This window comes from Fringilla coelebs (genome assembly GCF_963513975.1).
Source record: "Fringilla coelebs genome assembly, chromosome: 1".
NCBI lineage: Eukaryota > Metazoa > Chordata > Aves > Passeriformes > Fringillidae > Fringilla > Fringilla coelebs.
Window position 1 is genome coordinate 143,975,708 of NC_140028.1, and position 15,950 is coordinate 143,991,657.

The 15,950-nt window shown below is 36.4% G+C and overlaps 1 protein-coding gene across 1 annotated transcript in view; it reads left to right on the top strand.

Moving 5' to 3' along the window:
- PTPRN2 (protein tyrosine phosphatase receptor type N2) overlaps window positions 1-15,950 on the top strand; it is a gene marked incomplete at both ends in the record, with an annotated part of 628,010 nt that overhangs the window by 273,362 nt on the left and 338,698 nt on the right. The window contains one exon of the mRNA XM_084216229.1: window positions 10,016-10,095. Within this exon, the coding sequence (XP_084072355.1) occupies window positions 10,016-10,095 (80 nt within the window). The remainder of the gene's footprint in view (window positions 1-10,015; window positions 10,096-15,950) is intronic.

Below are 15,950 nucleotides of genomic sequence, written 5' to 3' on the forward strand. Positions count from 1 at the left end.
TCTTTCAATACTTCAAATCTCTTGTTTCCAAGTACTGGGGTTAGAGACATTTTGCACCTCCTTTTCAAAGAAACGGCTTTACACAACCAAACCATGCCTACCATTATCCCTGCTCTTAGGAAGAGCTGGAACGGTTGGGCTGGAATAAATACAATTTGAAAAGCCAGCCAACCATCCCAGTGAAAAGAACCTGAACTGAGGAAGATATCTGAAAATCAAACCAAGTGGGGAAAGTTTGGAGAAGCTTAAAACACTTTGAAATTGGAAGTGTTGGGCAGGCAGAGGGGTGAGTGGATCTCCCAGCCTCACCTATTATAAACATGTGCATTGGCTGTAGTGTCCTAATCATACACTGTAGTTTTTGTTCATTGTTTGTCATGGTACTTTCATAACACCTGAAAAATTCAATCAACCAGTTAATCATATTCAGTCATCCAGAACCTAAACACTGGAACAATACTTGGCATTTTCACTCCATTGTGCTGATGGGTTATGACATGTGGTGTGTGTATGCTCTAAATGTGAACAACTCAGGAAATTATTGAGAGGTAGAACAGTGTAAGGGAGGACTATTTAACCACTGAGCAGTGGTAGGACAGGTAGCACAGGGTTTTGTTATATTTGCACTTGAAAAGTTCCCTCCATTGTGCAGATTCTACATGATTCCATTCTCCTTTATTTGGTGGGATTAATCTTTTCTTGTGTTGTATGTTGAACATCTGTGGATTAATATTCTCACAAAGTTTTTTTCCAGATTGGGAGATTCTGGATTCTGTTGTCTATGTCATTTAGATTTACTGAGAGGAATGTTCTGTAACTCATCCTGATCTCCTTAAGATGCTGTAAATTAACTAGAAATACATTTTTTTTTAATTTCGACACCATTTATTGTCCAGTTATTAAGCAAGATTCATATTTCAATTTGAACTATACCATGCTTAGTCTCAATGAAAAGGTAGACCTTTCAAGAAAGTTGAGCAGTATTTTTCATCTGCTCTCTGATCTTAAATAGCAAACAAATAACTGTGGTTATTTGACATAATCTTGTTTAAAGTGTTATAAAAGCATAGCTCAGGAATAACGGAACCCCTTTTATTGAAACTTGACTTCTCTCACAGATTTAATGAGTCTGGGAAACAAATTATGTGAAAAATGTATTGCTGTAAATCATTGCATTATAAGAAATTACATTGTGTTTTCTGGTACATATTGTCTTATTTGACAACTAATTTATAATATAAAGATTCATCACTTTTTAGAGGAATGATGATAAGGAAAAAAAAGGTGAAAATTTAAACTATGCATTTCCTTACTTAAAAATGAGTTATTCCACAACCTTAGCATTACATTAGTCTTGTGGCTTTTCCCCCTGAGGTACAATACATTTTGTGTTCTTTTCTTAAATGAATGTGCATATAACCAAGATAATTTTGCCTTCTCCACTGTAACTTTCCTCCTAGAAAAATACAAAAATCATTAAAGTAACAGGAAAGATTTTGGCCTGCAGCATTTTATGAATTCTAGGTTGCAAAAGAGAAAGACCATAAAAATCTAAGGAGATTCTTATAAATAATATGTATGGTGCTTGGCTTTCCATTACAACACTTCATCTCATTAAAACAGAGGATTTGCATCTCTGTAATCAAAAGCAGAATGGATCCACTATTATTGATAAATTTCCATGAACTCCTAGGTCCCTGCTCAAGAGGGATATGTGAACTTCTGAAGTCAAACCTTTTTTAACTTCATATTTCTCTGCTACTCATCTCTCTGTGTGACTGAGGATGCCATCATATTCCTTTTTTAATAAAATCAAGGTTCATAACATTATAGGGTAGGCAGGATATACTCCTTTCTTTCAAGCAAGTCATTGAGTGTGTGCCAATGCATTTGATTTATATAACACTTCACATATTATTAACAGGTAATAATTTCCATTCTGCAGAGGGGTAGATTGAAACCCAAGGCAGTTTGCTTCATTTTCCCTAAAATGGCACAGGACTTGATGACAGATATGAGAATAGAAACAGAGAACTGTGATTCTCACTCTTGAACTAAAGCTTCATCCATAAATAGAATTACTAATATTAGAAATGGAAAAAGGTTTTCATGTAGGGATTTGTTTAAAAGAATAACCTCTTAGAAGAAATAAAAAAAGTATTTTATGTCTATGACTGTCTTGATCCTCCTGCCCTTGGCTGCCTGATTCTCCTGGAAGTACAAACACACATTTTTCTCTCTCATTTTGTAATCCGGCGGGTCGGATTGCATGAGCATTACAGACCTGCTGACCCAGCCAAAAAAGATAAAGGATTCTTTTGCATTTTTGTTACAGCCTAGCAAGTATTTACTGTTTATTGCATAAACAGGTCAATAAGTTGAATTACAACCTGCCTGTGGAAGGGTTTGTATGGCTTAAGAACCGTAAAGACAAAGCAAATAGGCATCTGTAGGTGCAACTGAAAAAGTCCAATAAATTCCACTTGCAGTGCCTCCTTTGCCAAGGAAATAGCTCTACCTCACAGCTGGCAGGGGAGCCTCAAGAAAAAAAAATCTTCTCATTGGTTTTCTCAGAGCTAAGGGAGAAGCCAACAGGTCCTTATGAGGACAAGCAGGAGAGCTCTGCTTGTAGACTCAGAATTTGGTGGCCTTTTGAACTAAGACTGCAGCAAAGTTTGGGTTGTTTTTTTTTTTTTTTTCCTTTGGTTGTGCTCCATAATACTGATGCAAGAAATTTGTGTCCTACACAGATTCTATCAAAGTTCTGAACATTCTGAACCTGTACCTCTCTAACAGCCCTAACATGTGAGTCATGCTCCTCATTAAGGTTTGAAAGTCACTTGTGCAAGCAGAGCAAAAGGTGACTGTCATCCCAGCAGAGAAATTTTATATGTGCTTTCAGCCAGTTCCATTAACAACACAGGTGTGTACATGGTGAGTAGGGCTGAGGCCAGTAAAATGCACTGAAGGCTTACTGGGTGAATATGAAAAATGCCTGCTGTTTGTAGATACAAAGGTATAAAGAAGGAGAATGGAAATATAAATAGAATGCTTTTTTTTTCTTTTTTATGACATAAATAATTTTATCCTTTAGCTTAATTCTTGGGGAGTGGAAGAAAAATCACTGTACATTTAAGAAGCTTTTTGAGACCATTCTTCCACCCTCACAGGATCCAAACAGGTTTTATTTTACCATAAGAAATTATAGCACTTGTATGGTTTGTTCTTTTAAATGCTGTAATTAAGAACCTTATTTGCATGGCAGGCAAAGCTGGCAACTTTCATGTACTCAGTGTGGTGAAAATGTCAAGTTTCATGGCTTGTGACAGATTAATAGAAAAATTATTTTAAAACTCTGCAAATTATTCATAGATATTGAGTAATCATCAAAAGTTGCATTTTGTGAAGAATAAAAATAGGGCAAACTGAGTGTAGCATCAATCTCTAAATTAAGCGTTGTCTCTTTTTTAAATCATTTAAATTGTAGGCTTAGCAAAATAATCTTCACCTCAGATGAAGCAAGTTGTAAAATCTTTAAAATACTCTTTCATCATCTTTTGCAATGTAAATTAGGATCAGTGTACTTAGCACAATTTTGATGCATATAGATTAAATGATTAATACAAAATTAATGATTAATGTAAAATAATTAAAGCTCCATCTTTCAGTATCGGTATCAGAGACCCACCAGACATGGATTGCTGTTATTGGAAAGTGTCCCTTTCTGGACCAGTCATCCCATTCCTGTGACTTCAGTCTGGAAATTATTCTAATGACAGTAGTATGTCAGGCATGTAATTATTTGAGCACCTTGTCATGGCCTCTTCTGTGCCCCTGAAATGCTGCTCTGTGCAGTCACTGCTCAGTGCTTATCATGTCAGGGAGAGAGAAGAGGGCACAACAAGGTGTCCAAGACTTGGACACCTAATAATTCATACCTGATAATTCACCATAATTCCCCTGATAATACACCATAATTCATACCTGATTTATGAAGAATGCAACTTGCAGAAGTAAATCTTGGCTGCAACCATCAAATCCAGACCTGTTTTATTTCCGTGTAGCTGCATTTGTGAGATGTGACTGCTCTGAAACTGTCAACCTTTCTAATCTTTGTGGTCTACCTGTTATGCCTCCCAGCTGCCTGGTGAAAACCCCTCTAATGAAATTCATGTGGTGATAGGAAATCAGGCACTACCTGGTGAGCACTGCAATTAGTGTCTTTCCCTTAGCAGGGATTTTGCTTTTCCATCTTTAGTTCCTGGTCACTGTCAGACCAGGTGGAATGCCAGTACAAGAAGTCTTTAACTTTCTCTCTCTATGCTGTGTTTAGTGCAAGAACCTTTCAGAGAATGGTGCAAACTGTTCCTACTTAGTCTATATGAAAGATATAAATATTAATAGAAAACATATTACTTGCTGTATTGCAGGGTGTTCTGGAACACTGTGCATCATTCTGCATTTTAGGGAGCATGTTGAGAGTTTCCTGAGAAGAGCCTGAAAAACTCATTTTGCTAAAACAGAAAAAGATTTTTTTAATTGATCACTGGCTGTGCATACATATCTGTCAATAAGAATGTGAGAAGACATACAGCTCCACATTGATATTTCTGCAGTCCAGGTGCAAAGTGAAGCAAATCTTTGAACAGTAAAGATATTAAAGAGTGAGAGATGTGTGTCTTTTTAGTATTAAGTGTGAGTGATGATCAATAAGTCTCTACTCAACAGTTCAGGGATGTTATTTTGTAGCAGGTCAGCACAACACATCCTTTGCAAGCTTTCCTGAATCTTTGAAGCTCAGTCAGGTACCTGCTTCTGTAATTTAAATACAGTATGATGCAATGCTTCCCAACATGAACTCTGGTCAACAGTTCTGGTCAAAAATGTTGGTCAAACTTGAGTCAATGGTCAACTAATTTACAGGTACTCTGAGTATCAGAAGGAGAAAAAAATAGCCAGTGTATATCTCTTAATCCAATCATGTATTATGTGTCAATGTCCAGCTGAAGTTTTCTGCCTCTGCTTTTCTCTGTATTTCATGCTGTAGAAACATACTGTAGTACAAAAATGCCTCTGCTAATTATGTGCTCTTCCCCATTGATTTGATTTGACATAACTATGTTTATATACCTCTAAATATAATATATAAAACATTTACAGCAACATGAGCATCTTAATTTTTCCAAAATTGAGAAGGTGAAAAGGAGGCTTCAGTGCAATATAAACAATGGACATAAGCTTCAAATTCCTAAACACAGAAGGCATAGAAATGTGTACACATTGCAAGTCATTAGTTCAAGCCCACCAAACGTTTCCTGAGACAATTACCTTCACTGCTATAAAATTTGCTTTGCATAGTCCTCCGGAGCGTTACTAATTGCTTTTCTTAACCTCCAGAGATTAAAGGATTTTGAAATGAACATATAGACAAGTGGTGACTTTAATTTCAAATCTGAGCTTTATTAAGGCAAGCCCTGTTTTATTAAATAGGGTCATTAAAAGAATGTTTCATGTTGGAAATAGCCAATCCTAATCTCCTCATCTTCCTCCAGTCTTGAGAAATTGCACTATGCCTGTATCTTAAAAATGAGATGCCACCTCAAATCATTTCCATCTGGCATCAGCTCTATGTCTCATCTTCAAGAATACACAGAGCCATGTTGGCACTTGTTTCTCAGATCCTTTTCCACTAGGGGGTATGATAGACTGTGAGTGCCTCTCTCAGCAAACGCGCGGTGTGATCCTGCGGCGCTGGAGGACGCGCACACGAGGGAGAGGAACAGGCGTGCAAAGCCTGGCACATAATTTATGGAGATTTAAATCCTGTCATTCATAAATATAATTATAACCCACGGCTTGAAAGTGATATGGACCTTGCCATATTGATCACGCTCTAGCTCTGTTTATTCACATCATTCATTTGTTGACAGGGAAAATATAAGAAGAATGCTGTTAGTTGTAAAACAATTAACAAAAGGAAATACTTCTATTTTACACAAAGAATATTCTTTGTTTCTGTGTGTGCTGTGCACCCTCCCACCTTCAGATGGGAAATATAAACCCAAGGGGAGGGGATTTTATTAAATCAGCAATCAACCTTCAAGTCATTTTAGTATAAACACTGTAATTATTTCATCTCTAGTAAACAGAATAAAAGACAACAGCACATAAGGGTGACAATTTGCAATATGCTTAGAATGTCTTTGTTAAAAAAACCCTTATTATGACTGAAGGCAACATTATTGTAAGTAAAAAAAAAAAAAATAAAGGCAAAAGTTGTGACAGCCAGCGGGGGGGTAATTAGTTGGTAAAGTTCAAATAATAAATTTAGCAGGTCACTGCAAACAACATTACATTTTGTGTGGGGCAAAGTCACTATTTATTATCCTTGAGGCCAGGACTGCTTACGTTTACTAAAAAAAATTGTAAGAAAGTACAAGGAAAAAGTGGTAAGTTGAATTACATTGTATAGTCCAGATACCTTCTAAAATTCACAATCTTCACATACTTGAGTATAAGCTCATTTGTGTTAGAAAAAAAATGACTACAGATTTACCTGGGGTAATTGTAGTGGCATGCAGCTCAGGGCAAGGATAGACAAAAACTCCTGTCTGACATTTTTAACCTCAGTTGCAGCAGATGTCAGATGTGGGTGAGGTTTCAGCCTGGTCACTGGTTTCTGTGTGACTTTTCTCCTGCCCAGCTGGGTGAGTGCTGGCTGGGGTAGGGTACCAGCAGGAGTGATGCCTCTGCTCCCCCAGCACCTCCCTCGTCTGTGGGAATGGTTTGCTTGCAATTCATCAGCTTACAATCAAATGTGTGCACCTCAGTGAGCCCCTGTATTTAGAGCAGTTTGAAGACAATTGCCATTAATGTTAGCCAGGTTTCAGAGGGTCTGACACAGTCTCATCTGCCCAACTCAAATTTCCTATCAGAGTTGCATTTTATACATCTTGAAACCTTTTTTCAGGCTGGTTGACCTCTTGTTAAAAAGTCTTTTAAAAATATTTTGCAGTCATATAATTACTGGTTTTGTTTAAATGTTCTCATCCAACACATAATGAACAGTGAGGAATTCCCTAAAGGGCATCTTTTGTTATTGAAATGTTTATTTATTGAGTGCTTTTGCCAGAAGCCCCCATGAGAAAAATCTCATTTTATGAGCTCCTGAAGCAGTCAGTTCCCAAAACATCAAGCAGAAATGCAATTTTGACCAAGTAATCTCAAGGTCTTTTGTTTGCTTTTAAATAAACAGAATGCCAATGTGCAAAAAGTTGTGACAAAAGCTGCTTTGTTTTCTGTATTTTGCAAATATTCCTAGTGAATCCTGGCTGATGTGGTGCTCAGGTAATTTCTAACATACAAGAATTCAATTGCTACAGTAGAGGAAAGCAATGTCCCACAGAGCAACATATGAGTGGCTGTTTCAAATGTTTCTGAGATTTATTCTTTCTGCAAAAGAATGGTCTTAACTCAGTAGCATCTCACTTGCATGAGAAATTTTTTTCCTCACTCTGTTTTTTGTTCTTGTTTTCCCTGAGCAGTGAGGAGGAATGACAGTACTTGTGGCAACACTGGTGTGGGCATGACTCAGATCTTCCTGTGTTCCTGGATTATCCAGGAGGAGTCAGTAGAGAATAGTCAGTAGAGAATAGTGGGATGGTTGCTGGCAGGTTCACTCCTTGGAAATCCCTGTCTCACTGCCTGGGCTGGGTCACTGAAATGATCCAGTTTTACTCTATGATTTTACTGAGGCCAGGAAGCACAAGGCTGCTGGGAGTGGGGCAGGGCAGGACAAGTGGGAGGAAGTGGGGAGTGGCTGAGGGGGAAAAGTAAAGCATTCAGGTAAGGGAAGGAGGGCAGGAAAATTTTTGTGTTTGCTGATAGAGCTGAAGTATAACTACATTGTGGTTGAAATTTTGCTTTGGTTGTGGGTTCTCAGCTCTAATGGACTATGCAGTGAAGATTTGGGGGGAGTATCTGAAATTGGTTTTTCTTTCCCTCATATCTTGGTGATGCAAGAGCTGCATACTGGGGTGATGCTGCTTTTATTTAAAGCAGACTGCTAATGGCACTGTAAATATCTGAGCACCTGAGAGGAATCAGCATCTCTCTTAGGCTGGCAGCACAGAAAAAAGGACAGTGCAAGATTACTGAGAGTCAGTGTTTGATATCCTAAAACAGGTGCATTTTATGGTTGGTTATCTCAGGATTAGTGACAGAAAAGTCCAGATTTTTGTAAAGCAGGTATCTCAAATAAAAAGTGCTTTTCAGTTGTGTAGTATTTTAATCTATAATATTAATATGATGTTGACAAATGTTTTATACTTGCCTGGCATTATTAAAAGTGTTTCTTGACCATTAGTTACCAGACTTTTAGAGTGTCCTTTAACAATAAAATCTGGTTTTTTTTCTCCCCTCCCCCCAAGAGTACTTCAAGAAAAACGACTGATTAATGGTAGTCCCTGTTAACTCCAGAATAAAATGTGTGCAGTGCGTGCTTTGCTAGTAAAAGATGAAAGGATATTTCTTATTCTTATTCTTACTCTTATTCCCTTTGTAACCTCAAAGCAAAGTCTTATATTTAAGAAAGAGTTTTTACTATGTGAAATGGAAAAATTTTAAAGGTATTTCTGTCTAGGATATATGTGGTCCAATTAAGCACATTTCATGAAGTGCTCTTCATTCTGTGATTGTAAGAGATGAACATGTTACTAAAAGAAGAACTTAATACTTCATTTCAAGCCTTGCAACAAAATATTTTTCAATTTATTTCTTTTATGCAAAAATTTTTCAGATTTCATTCTCTCCTAAGTCCCTGCCATAGGAAGTCAAAAGCTGTTACATGTACAGTTCCAGCCCATACACTTCACCTTTTAAGCAGGGTTGCTCTTCACAGTATAAATATAATTCTTTTCACTGATAATATGAGTTTAAAAAAACCTTAGGAACTTGCATAATACATATTATGTAAGTAAACTTTTATAAAATAGTGCCAATTTTTGTTTTTCTTCAGACCCTGTGCTCTTCTCCTTTCCAAATTCTTGCATTATAATTGGTATAGGCTCTTGTTCCCCAGAAATTTTTCTTCAATAATACATTCACTATATTTTTACGTGTATTTTTTCTTATGTGTTTTGTAGATAAGTATTTGAGTATAGTTTTAAGGACATCAACCTGAAATTTCTCCTTTCCTTTCATCAGATGTACATGTAGGATGTTTATTGTGATGGATGGAGAGTGAATGCAACATTACAAATACAGATTTCTTTTTCCTTAGAATTACCGAGTGATATTTTTCGGTGAAGCCCTGAGTACATTGCCATTCTACATCTGGCTAATCAGTTCCTTCCTCTGTAAATATCCTTTAGATTTTAGTGCCGTAAAGGATCATTAGGCTACATGCAGAAAGGTCTTCACAGAGTCAAATCATTTCCTCTCAAAAACTGTTATACCCTCTGTTGTTAAATGATAAATACTTTGTGGTACTTTTCTGGTCAAAATCAGCTATTGGATTAGATATGTCCAGAACCTCTTCTCCACACATATTCTTGCAGAATATGATTAAGATAAATATTCTGAGTTTTTATATTGTCCTTCTGACTTGCAGTTGTGACAACAGGAACTGAAGTTGTGTTGATATTGGGAATATAAAATGTGAAAGTACATGTACAAAGTAATCTTTTTTGGATGCTGAATTCCAGTGATGATCTATGCTGTACTTGACTGAATAGCAATTTCAGTGCCTCCATTTTGCCATCTTCATAATAAGAATAGTATTTACAGAAGTGTTCTGAAGTTTAGTTAATGTCATTGAAATTCTTTCAGACGGGCACAAAATACACACAGGAAACCACAAGAGGTATAAAAATGTATGCAAATGTAGCTAATGAAGCAAAAGGAAGAGGGCTAAATGGTGTCTTAATAGGTTCTCTTTAAAAACCTATTTTGATAAGGGATATTATGCCATGTCTCTTGATTATGAATCTTACATTTTTTTAATAATCTCTTTCAGCGTGCTGGGACCAGCTGTGACCTTCCGAGTGCGCTCAAACCTCCAAAATATTTCAACTGCAGATGTTGCCAAAGAAGCAGGTAAGTCCTTGTCCTCCTTTCCTAAACTGTGACCACCCACATGTCTGTTTAGCAGTCAGTACCACTGCAAACAGTGCAGACACATCCTGTTCTCCCAGAAGACTGACATTTAAAGGGGGAGAGAGTTGAGAGGTGAGTGGCGCATGAAAAATTGAAGTTTAACATCTTTAAGTCCATTAAAACTGTTTGAGACTTCCTTGTTGTCAAGAAAATTAAATAGAGGTTCATCATCAAGTTCCAGTGTGGTGAAAGCTCTTCAGTGTTGTCAAAAGCTCATAAAAACACATTAGTCATTTGCAAAAGATAATCACTTTTCTGATACTTTTTTCAGGGAACAAAAATGTTATTACACCTTAGCCTTAATTTCTGGAACAAAAAAAGGTAGAAATATGCCTTTTTTGTTGTGCTGTTTCATCTATTTCAATGACAAGTTAATCTTGGAAGTAAAGGTTGCATTTCTAGAATTGAGCTGCTTCTGAGTAACTACCATTGTCCTAAGGACTCCTTTTGGTTCCTTTTCACTTGGGTATCAACTGTTGATTGCAAAAAAAAATTTTTGCAAGGTATCTGAATAGATGACTGATTTGTTTCCACATTACTCAGTTGATAGGCTTTAAAAATCAGAAATAAGCCAGTTGCAGTTTGCTAGAAAACAGAATCTAGAAAAGGTTATGTAAATAAACACTGGGAGTTCCAATCTAGAGTGTAGAGTTTAGAGTTTATTAACTAGTAGATTGTATTAACTTCTACTTTTGCTTCACCATGGATGAATGTAGTTACAGAAAGAACTGGGACAGCTCCTACACCAAAACTTTCCTTTGCAGAAGCCTTTGCACTGGAAAAGGGTGTTGTTAACTGGTGATTAAAGAGTAGCAAGGTCAAAAAACCCTAGATGTATGCTGTCAGAACTAGAAATTTATAATAAGCACTGAATTATGTGACTCATGAATGGGTATGATTTTTTTTCCTGGAAAAAATTAATATGGCTTTTTTATAATAATGATCTTCCCTGTCTTGTAAACTTTTTGAATCTCTCTGAAAGGATCAAGTATGATGCTGTTGGTAGAGCCTGCCTGGATTAGTAGAGGCTTTTGACAAGGTCTTCCCAGAAGTTTCTAAGGAAACTAATTGTTTCATAGAATGTGGAATATGGAACAGAAAAATGGTTAATCACTTATTGGTTAGGAGGCAAGAAACAGAGATCAGGCAAAAAGTATTAGTTTTCTAAAAGACTAAGATAGTGAAAAAAAAAGTTGGAAGGATCTCTGCTCAGAGTGTAACATTCAACATAATTATAAGTGAATTAGAAAAGTGAGTGAGCAGGATGGTGAGAAATCCTGCTAATAGTGAATTATTCACAGTATTAAAGGTGAAAGTTGATCTGAGAAATGTATAATAAAGCTGAGTGAGTGGACTCAAAATGGCAGATGAATTTCATTGTAAATTACTGTAAAAATTTCATATGGAGGAAAATAGCTTTGTATACAAGGTCTTCATAGTAATGTAGTTAGTGTAGTAATGCATAATTTGATGAAAATGACAGTTCAGTCTCCATTATCAGTTGAACAAGGAAAAGTTTTTTTAAGAATTATTTGAAATGGAATAGAAAACAGAATAATATCATTTGTTCTTTCATATATGTGTCCTTTGCCTTTATTTAAGTACCACATACAGTACTGCTTCTCATACCTCAGATAGATTTGAAATTCTGGTTAAAATGGAAAGATTCAGGGAAAGGCAGAAGGCATGACTATGAGTATGGAATGTCTTCCATAGAACCAGTGGTGCAGTAAGAAGGGAAACTTTATTTTGGAAAAAAAAAGGAGTATGGTATGAGAGAGGACTGTCAGCTCTAGAGTTGCACAGTGAATATGGACAAGACTGTATAATTGCTTTTGCAGTGCAAGAACAGATGAAACTGGCAGAAGGCAGGTTTAAAATAAATCAGAATGCAGTTTATAGTTTTTCCAGTTGTGGATAATAAGGCTTACATGTGTTCAAAAATTTACACATAAGGCAATTAATGGAATTGACATCCACTGAAATTTAGCAAGGCTGTGGAAATGTTATCAAGTCCAGGAAGTTCCAGCCTTGGCCTGTTCCTAACAAGCTACTCTGAAAAGTAAAAATGCTGTGACTTATTTATTTCAGGAAAACTCAAGATATAACATTCTGGTTTTGCTTACCACTGGAATCAAAATAGTTGTTTTCAACTTCCTTAACTTAAATGCTACTGAAAAAGTGGGGAGGTTATAGGGACAAAAAGGGTAACAAAGTGGTGAAGGATCTGTAAGATAAACCCTGTGAGGAGTGGATGAGAGAGCTGGAGGTGTTGACCAGGAGAAAAGGAAGCTCAGGAGAGACCTCATCACTCTGTACAACTGCCTGAAAGGAGGCAGTGGCCTGGTGGGAGTCAGTCTCTTCTCCGAGGCAAACAGCGACAGGACAAAGGGAAATGTCCTCAAGCTGTCCCAAAGGAGGTTCAGGCTGGATGTCAGGAACAGTGTCACTGAAAGGGTGGTTAAGCACTGGAACAGGCTGTCCAGGGAAGTGATGGAGTCACCACCCCTGGAAGCAGTGAAACCCAAACAGACATGGCCGTTTGGGATATGGTTCAGTGGGCATGGTGGTATTTGGTTAAGGTTGGACTTGATGGTCTTGGAGGTCTTCTCCAACCATAATGTTCTATGATTCTAAGAATTTCTTCAGATTCACCAAATTAATATTTTATACAGTAATTTTATCTAGTCTTTATTACATTAACATCCCAAGCATTTTTTGACTTCCCAAGCATTTGCTTAGTGAAATAAAACTTTCAGGATTTGATGGCTGCAGAAAGAGGTTTATAGGAGTTTTACATAAGCTCCTCTTGGTATTTCAGTGTGGCCATAGTTTTGTCATAACTAAACCTTGTGTTTGTTCTTTACATTAAAAAAAAAAAAAAAAAAAAAAGAAGAGCTCACAAATCTATCCATCCCTCAAATATTTTAAATTTTAAAAATATCTTATTTTTCCTTTCTAACTGATGAATTTGCAGTGCTTGTCAATGTACTCACTAATCATTTATTTTAAGCAGAAGTCTTACTTCCAGATCTCTAAGCCAAAAATAAATTCTCTTAAAAAATCAACAGCAATATATACTTATATAAGAAGTTTTTTCAGGCTCTAGTTGTAATTATAAATTTTTAAAGTCAACAGTGTCTTGAAGAAAGCATTCTAAGTACTTAATTTACCAGGGGAAGCCAAAGGAGAATAAATGAGTGCATACTTCCAAGGTAGGCACAGGTAAATGCATAATTCCATGCTGTACTGCTATTAGGGAACTTGACATCCCTCCAGGAGCTTGGAAAGCAGATCTTGTTTACAGAAAATTAACAGACCAAATGGACAGAAGAATTTCACAGTCTGTCACATCCTTAGAAATGAAAAGAATGTGGAAATTGAGGTAATCAGATGCCATAATAAATATAGGAATGTAAATTATTCAGATTTGCAAAAAGGAATCTATTTGTGCAGGTGTTATGTACATGCAAGTCTCACTGATAGCCACAAGAACAGTTTCTGTGCAGCAGTTTGGTCTCATTATTTATGTAGCATATATTTTTGTATCCAAAATGGATACACTTCATATTTTCCTTGCACTATTTAAGGTTTAAATATAGGGAACTATATTTAAAGTTTTCCATCCTCCTCTGTGGATTTTGAAAAATGTGCAGGTTAGAGAAGACATGGGACTATTTAGCAACTATGCAGGGAGGTGAAGGACTTAAAATATCCACTAAAACCCAAAGATTTGGAAGTATGATGATAAAAATGTTTGTCTCTGTTGTCTCGGAGTTTGAGATTTATTCTTCTTGGTGCGCACATGACCTGTTTTGAGGCAAGATAAGCTCGCTAAAATCCTTTAGAGACATTTTTGCTGATAAAACTTTTTTTCCCAGTAATTCACGATTCCAATTCTGTGTAAATGTTTTGATTACTTTTGGTTGGTTTTTTTTTTCAGTTTCTAGGGCTGTATAATTATATGGAGAAGCTGACAACAGAGTAATTTAAAATTGTGAATAGCTTGCTTTCTCACCTTAACAATACCTTTATTTGTTCTAGGGCAGGACACCCAACATTTTGCCAGCTTCACACACTTTGACATTCAAATGATAGAATACATCTTTCATCGAGTAGCTGTCCTCTGGTCTACTTCTGTTTAATAAGTCAGGTTCAGTGGTGCAATGTAATTTAATCTCAATGTTTTGAAGAAATAAACTTCCTCCAGACTTAAGTTATCTGGTCTAGGAGTAATTACAGTTGGCATGACATCATTTAGACAAATGTATATTTCTTTTCTCTTCAGTTTAAAGGTCAGGAGACCTAGCAGAGAACAATTATCAGTAAGATAATGCTATATGAAATTTTAATATATTTGATATAGAAATGAGGAATGAAATTACTTTATATGTAGTCCAGAATCCTACTGTTTAGGCAAGCACAGTGATAATTTGAAAAGTGGAAACTTCTGAAGTTTCCAAGCAAAGAATTTTGGCATCAGGTGCCTGTAATGGTCATATATATTCTGAACACATGGAAAGGAGATGTAGGAGAGTTTTGGGTACAAATGCTCAGCACTGCTGAAATGGCTTTTAGTGTTAGAGTCATGCTCACATTTCTTTTTCATTGTATTGAAGTGCAAGATTTCAGGTGTTCAGGTGAAGACTGAAAAGCAAAGGGCTGTGGGCATAGTGTAGGCATGGTAGGGATGGGGACAGACAGCAAAGTGAAAGGCAGTGCATAACCAGATATTAGGGAATTAACAGGACTTGTGTGCAGGTACCTGTGCCTAAGATGACTTGTGATACACACCAGTATGGAAGGTCAGAAATTTAGATTTATATAATGCATATATAGGAACAGAAAAGTTTTCAATTTTAATTTCCATAACTTTTAACTAAACCATTGGTTTAGATGGTTTTGTGGTTAGCTTTCTTTTTTTCTTCTTTTTGGGTGGGGCCTTTTTTACTTTTCTGTTGCCCTGTTGGTGTAATTCACATTTTCACACTGCATATGGTCTGAAAGAGACTATTATCCTGACTTAGAGAATAGGTTGTTGAATCATATGAACTTCTTGTCTAAAACTCATTTCTCTGTGAGTGATTTATTTCTGAAAATAAAACATCGCAAAATTAATTCTGCTGAAACACAAATATGCAAACCATAATGTATTGTTATTCAAATTTTACTGTATTATGCAATACAGCAAGCTGGTTTGAACAAAAACACTGCCCCAAAGTTATTGGAATATATTAAAAAAACATACAGAATTTCTCAGCAGTTTTAAATGACTGCAAATTATTAAATCTGTGATCTTACAGATTTTGAGATTTAACATCAACAAATTTTGGTCATGTCCCAGCTGAGCTGAAATTTCCATGACAAAAAATACACAATAGAACTTTTTGACATTGAATGTGAATATTTTTGTTAAAGTTGGCAGCTCTAAACCCAAAAACCACCATCCTTAGCTTTTAGCATGAAACAATCCTTTTGAGTTAAATGAATACTTCAAACCCCTTCGAGTTAACTTACCCTGTGTGTTGTTTCCAGCTGCTGGTGTCTGATTGGTTTGGAGTGGTCCAAGATATCACAGTTCTGCTCTTAATTAGGATGACTAAATGGCTGAGCTCTTTGTGAGCCTGCATCCAGTTGGTGAAGAAAGTATTTATGCCTTATTCTGCCTCCCATGTACCACTTCTCTTGCTGACATAATGAAATTTGACAGTATTTTTTTTGTGTTGGTTTGCTAATATCAGCCACCTTGTTTTTCATGGTGGCTGTCAGTGCAGGAGATATGAATTCTGTGTCAT